The sequence below is a fragment of the Sinocyclocheilus grahami genome, unplaced genomic scaffold (assembly GCF_001515645.1).
Source record: "Sinocyclocheilus grahami isolate Dianchi unplaced genomic scaffold, SAMN03320097.WGS_v1.1 scaffold181.1, whole genome shotgun sequence".
Lineage (NCBI taxonomy): Eukaryota > Metazoa > Chordata > Actinopteri > Cypriniformes > Cyprinidae > Sinocyclocheilus > Sinocyclocheilus grahami.
In genome coordinates, this window is record NW_015505360.1 from 132,963 (window position 1) to 139,167 (window position 6,205).

The 6,205-nt window shown below is 37.9% G+C and overlaps 1 protein-coding gene across 1 annotated transcript in view; it reads left to right on the forward strand.

Moving 5' to 3' along the window:
• Positions 1–5,578, forward strand: part of c3a.5 (complement C3a, tandem duplicate 5) — a 22,896-nt gene extending 17,318 nt beyond the window's left edge. The window contains exons 29-41 of the mRNA XM_016284193.1: positions 755–918; positions 1,741–1,896; positions 2,069–2,128; positions 2,209–2,299; positions 2,393–2,441; positions 2,590–2,680; positions 2,819–2,908; positions 3,809–3,914; positions 4,281–4,370; positions 4,468–4,548; positions 4,727–4,810; positions 4,955–5,090; positions 5,220–5,578. Coding sequence (XP_016139679.1) covers positions 755–918; positions 1,741–1,896; positions 2,069–2,128; positions 2,209–2,299; positions 2,393–2,441; positions 2,590–2,680; positions 2,819–2,908; positions 3,809–3,914; positions 4,281–4,370; positions 4,468–4,548; positions 4,727–4,810; positions 4,955–5,090; positions 5,220–5,358 — 1,337 coding nt within the window. The 3' untranslated portion in view covers positions 5,359–5,578. The remainder of the gene's footprint in view (positions 1–754; positions 919–1,740; positions 1,897–2,068; positions 2,129–2,208; positions 2,300–2,392; positions 2,442–2,589; positions 2,681–2,818; positions 2,909–3,808; positions 3,915–4,280; positions 4,371–4,467; positions 4,549–4,726; positions 4,811–4,954; positions 5,091–5,219) is intronic.
• The last annotated feature ends 627 nt before the right edge of the window (positions 5,579–6,205 follow it).

A 6,205-nucleotide genomic window follows, 5' to 3' on the forward strand; every position in this document is an offset into this window, starting at 1 on the left:
GCGGGTTCCTGCATCTCCCGGGGCACTGTAAGAGACTCAGACCGACATGAGATCACCAAGTTGCGGTAACCAAGGTAATCAATGAGGCCCCAAAAGTCAAGCATCTTAAGCCCATCCATCTCCCGAGTAGGCACGGGATTGTCTAAACCACAATTAAAGACTTTCTTCAAGTCTGAGTCATGAAGTCCCATCCCTACCGCAAGGTTCCAAAAGGACTGAGCGAAACCTCCAATCTCCATCCCCCGTTGGCGAAGATCCGCCAACATCCGGAGCCGAGCCCTGCGCTCCTTCGAAGGAGGAGGAACAATCCGAACGTCCATGATCCACAAAAGGTAACAAAACAAACTGCTGGAACTAGTATTGGCGTCTGGATTCTGTCACGGAATGCCAGGAGAAAACGAGGTAAGTTCCATGTGCAGTTTATTAGAAAATAATAACAGAGCAAAACAGAACAAAAACGTGCAAAAAGTAATCCTAAACCTGACCACAGAACACAAACTGGGAAGACAATACAATCCAGACGCAAATGACAGACAGAAAAGGCATGATATATATAGCTGGGTTAATGATGAACAGGTGTTACCGATTAGACCAGGATTAGTGAGCAGGGGACTATGGGAAATGGAGTTTAACACACAACGTAAAACAGAAGAGCGCCCTCAAGTGACCAGTCCAGGTCACCACAACAAACACTGTGACAATTATAACAAAAATCAAATCTGTGATATCACATTTTGCTTATACCCACTTTTAGATGGAGTATTTTGGCAAGTTCCTGGGGAGCACCATCACTCTCTAGAGGCCACAGGTTATGCCGTGCTTGCCTTGGTGATGGCAAAGGATTTCGAGAGCGCTGGACTGGCAGTGCGTTGGCTGGGAAAGCAACAATCCCGCTATGGGGGTTACGGCACAACGCAGGTATTTTAAGTGACAAATGAATAATTGTCACAGGTTAGTGGCTGCAATGAAGGAGATTCTTAGGAAGACTTTTTAGTATCACGCAAAACATTAAACAAGAGAAAATACCACTATAACACAAACTAACAGAATTAATGCAGGACAAAGGGAAACTGGAAACTGAGGGCTTAAATACTAATGAGAACAAAGGAAGAACCAAACAAGACGCACCTGAACTGAGGACTCAAATGAATCGGCAACCATAGAAACAAACAGGCAGGGAACCTAGGAGAGCAGAACTAGAAACTCAGACAAGAACAGAACAGGAAAACCGACCAACAACTCTAAACAAACTGAAAATGTGACAATAATTTTGTGAACTGATTGATTTATATAGTTTACAATGTATGTTGTCCTCCTTATTTTGTGCAACCCTATAATTGAAGGCGATACTGTGCTTTTTTTTATATACCAATGAAATGTCCCTTTTGAGGCTTATATCTACGCACTTCAAAAACATCCATGTGCTGACATTTTCACCTGACTGAGAAATCCTCCAGAAGTTTTCAATGTCTGAATAGGTGTGAAATGCAAATGAGATTTGAGTGTATTTTGTGTTCCATGTCAGAAAATCGAATGGGTTCCAAATTGTCATTTTTATGCTAAAAGTTCATTGTAAAGGTAATGAGAGTTAAATATGGCAGCAGTGAGACTACTTGGTGGTGGAGGATGAAAGTCACTGGAGTGATGTCCATTGATGTCCAATACAAAAATGACCGTGTCTTTTACCTTGATACCTCAAAACCTTTTTTTTTTTTCTCATCTTATTACCTGTCTGTTTAGGCAACGATCATGGTCTTCCAAGCCGTGGCTGAGTATCGCATTCAGGTTAAGAAGGTAGACATTAATTTGAACCTGGAGCTCGCTGTGCAGGAGAGAAAAGAGAAAACCAGAATCGCTATAAGATCGTCCAACCTTCACCTTTCACGCTCAGACAAGGTCTGGAAATATGAAGGAATGTTTGCACCCTTAATCCTGAGAAATAGAATTAAAATGTTGTTCAATGCACATTTACACCATACACAGTCTAATTCACATGTTGTTTGTATTAACTGATTCACTTAAAAGTGTGTTTTCTTTATCTGTCTGCCTCATGGACTGAATGCCACAGTTTGACATTACGAGGAATTTCAATATCACAGCTGAAGGGACTGGAGTGGCCATGCTCTCGGTGAGTATTCATGAACGCACTCATGATGTCTTCACCAGCATGTTGTTCTGTGTTCAAGAGCTCCTGTCCTTTCCTCTCAGGTATTTTATGTGTATTATGCTCTGCCTGAAGAGAAAGACTACGACTGTAATGCATTTGATCTCAGTGTAAAGATGGAGAAAGAGTCTGCAGGTAGGATTCATCAGGAGAACGAGACACGAGTGTAATTCAAATGGCTATGTTGTAAAATAAGGTTGAATTATGATGATGTATTTTTGTCCGTAGTGTCCTATGATGGAGCCTCTGAAAGCTACCAGATCACCATTGAATATATGTGAGTATACAACTATTCTAACTTTAACACAACACTTAACTTTAACACTTTGCACAAAGGGAAGCTTCAATGTACGATTGTACACTTTAACCCAACCTGCAAATAGATTATTGATACATTATTACATCATATTAATTCTCCTTTGCAGTTTCAAAGACCCTTTAAGAAGCTCAACCATGTCTATTTTGGACATTGGCCTGCTGACAGGGTTCAAAGTGGATGAACATGATCTTTCAAAGGTAAATAAACGGCATCAAGGATTGTGAAAGTTCATAAAATCATAAATAAAATCTAACACATTCACTTGAATTCAATTCAGTGAACAATGTACATTTGATACACTATCAAATGATTTTCTCTTATGATTTGGCCAACAGTTATCCAGTGGTAAGGCTAAGTACATTCAGAGCTTTGAGTTGAACAAGGAGCTGTCAGATCGAGGATCTCTTATCATCTACATAGATAAGGTACACTGTAGGGCTGTCAAAATGGATGAAAAACTAAATTCAAATGTTGTACTTAAATGTTATAAAAAAAAAATCGAATTATATTCTAATTTAAAATGCATAATTTCAGTTAGGGTGAAGAAAAGCTTTTGGCTTCTCTTCTGAGGCCACAAGAGGGCGCATCGAGCAAAATATTACTAATGCACGATTATTCAAAGCATAATAACATGACCGTCTGTGAAAAAAAGTGCATAATGTTTAAAATAATGTTTATAAACCAATTATAATTAATTATGTTGCTTTTTTATGTTGCTTAAAAAACAGCATCATGATTGTATTCATAGTTTAATATAAAGGGCGGAAAGCCAATCACACAGAGTACGTTTTTCATTTTTCAGATGCGAGTGCAACGGTGATAGATGTCCGTCTAGAAAATGTGCGAAAGATGCATTCTGTGTGGGCGGCTTGGTTTCAGTTTTGGTGTAAACAAGATCTTCTCTGCATTGATGTTTTTTCATTGATGTATTTTCCTGCAATATTTGTAATTAACAATGCAGCAGTGCCGCATCTAGTGGCTTCAACTGGATAGACTAACAAAAACATTATAATGCAACGACACTTACATCGTCATCTCGTGAGCCTCTGATAAGGCTGCCTCCTTAACGCACAACTAAAATTCGAATGCATTCGAATGTGGATTTTTATTTTAAATTCGACGAATATTCGAAATTTGATTTTTTTTTTTGACAGCCCTAGTACACTGCCACTATTCCCATATGTGTTGTGTTTTTATTTATATTTTTTGCATGTTGTGGATATGCTACTGATTTTTTTTTCTCCTTTACTATGAGCAATTTGGTGAATTGCTGTTTGCTGTAGTGATTGCTCATGATAATAACTTTGTACTTAATGTCTTATTAGGTTTCTAATAAAGAGAAGGAAAGGGTTGTCTTCAGAATGCACAAGATCAATGAAGTGGGAATGCTGCAGCCCGCCGGAGTCACGGTGTACGAGTACAACGCTCCGGGTGTGTGATGTTGCAGTTGCCAACACATATTTATCTAAAAGTGCTAGAAAAGAAATGCATCTAACTATTTCTTCAGTAAATTTTACAATGTACACACAAATTCACATTTTAGCAGTAGATTCTGTGATAAATCACTGTCAGTTACTTAAAACAACTCAAGAATAAAGAATGAAGAACAAAATTGTACTTGCGTTCCACTGAAATAAAAAGTTAATTGCACAGATAGAAAAATTAACATTGGTGCTATTCCCTTATGCAAGCGGCAGTGCTTATTAAAGAACACAAATGCATATGACTGACCATTTTGACGTATTGTGTAGGACGAATTCTACTGGCATATTTAATCTAACCTGCATATTTTGACAGATAAGCGTTGCGTGAAGTTCTACCATCCTTATAAGAAAGATGGATCGCTGAACAGACTCTGCCATGAGGACCTGTGCCAGTGTGCTGAAGGTTCGTACACTTGAAATGCAAGATGAATATAAAACATACTTAAAAAGTATAATTTTATGACGTCCCAATGAGAAAAACGAATGAAATATCCTAACAGAGAACTGCAGTTTGCAAAAGAATGAACACATAGATGAGGAGAAACGTGAAGAAAAGGCCTGTGAACGTGAAGTGGAATACGGTAAACACCCTGAATACTTGACTTATTGTAGCAGTAGAGAAAGTTAGATCACATCTTGTACAATAGCTTTCCCTTTCAGGACTGTCTTATTTTCCTAATGAAGACCCAGTAAGGGTCATTTCTTGCCAGTGGAGCTGTTATGTACAGTAGATGATCATGTAATGCATTTGTCTTGCAGTTTATAAAACCAGGGTGCTGGAAATGGGCTTGTCATTGCATGCGGACATCTATAACATGACAATTGAGCAAGTGCTGAAGGAAGGTATGGGTTCCCATTTTCCTTCTGATTTACTGTGGCAGTAGCAAAAGCTGGACATGAAAGATGCCGTTTAATCTGTGAATCATGACTCTGGATTGTGACTGGTCCATTGCACCGGCTTCATCTTGTATCTGTGTTTGTTTTTAGGCTCTGATACAGATGTGGAAGGAAATATGAGATCGTTCTTGGCTCATCCTTTCTGTAGAGATTTTCTGAAATTTGAAAAAGGCAAGACGTACCTGATCATGGGCCAAACCAAAACCCTTCCAAGGATTGGCGGAAAGTATGACATTCAGTGTGGATTATGTGGAAATTGGCTGATCTTGTAGTTTAGTGCACGCTTATTATACAGTATATCTGCTATACGGATGCTCCTAATGAAAAACGTTTTCACTCTTCTCAATCTTCTCAGGCTGAGGTACCACTTGGGTGAGGACACCTGGATTGAATATTGGCCAACAGAAAAGGAGGCCCAGACATCAAAACATCGAGCAAAGTATATTGGTATCACCGCACTGGCCAAGAAGCTTGAATCCGGATGCTCCACTTAAAGATTTTCATGAGCTTAAAATTAATTTACTGTTCTATACCATCCTTACAGCCACAACTTTGCTTTTAATTATAGTATGTTGTCAGATAAATATTTGCTTACTTTTTGTTTGAAGGTTCATGCAGTATGCTCAGTTCACTTAAATGAGTTCAACCTAAGGTCTGTCAAGTGAAATATAATCATTTCAAGCCATTTGTCAAATAAAATTTGCAAACATAAAACAGTCTTTATTTTTTATTCTTTGCATACCAAAAAAAGAAAAGAAAAATAATCTATTTCCAAAAACCTTACCAGAGAATTAAATGAAAAAAAGCAAGGAAACCTAAGCAGATTACTGCCGTGATACTGTACAGTATTTGAGACTATAATCAGACAATATAAATTTATTTAACAGGTTGATCATGTGCTATAATAAGGAGTAGATTTGTCAAGGTAAGTGCCAACAAAATGCCAAAGGGGACCGCTTTTCTGCTTTCACCTGGTTGATTTTTTTAAAGGCAGTTCTTTCGTTTATTTCAACTGACCATATTTACTTGGTTATATTTAAAGCTCATTGGATTTGTTCTTAGATGACGATTTGGTACATTGAAAGTCTGTCTGGAAGCATTTTCATCAGGAGCTTCCTTGATACACTTGCTGTCTGATGGATGGGGCAACAAGGTTTCAGTGTTTAGGAGGAAAAATGAATGAGAAAGTTTATTGTGTCACTAATAAAGCATGCTGGACTTGTTGCCAGATAATCTGTAGATTTTTTTTTTTTTTTTAAACGAGTACTCTGTTTTTTTCATTAGAATCTGTTTGCTTATTTGTTTATTTGTTTATTCGCTTTTTTTTTTTTTTTTTTTTTT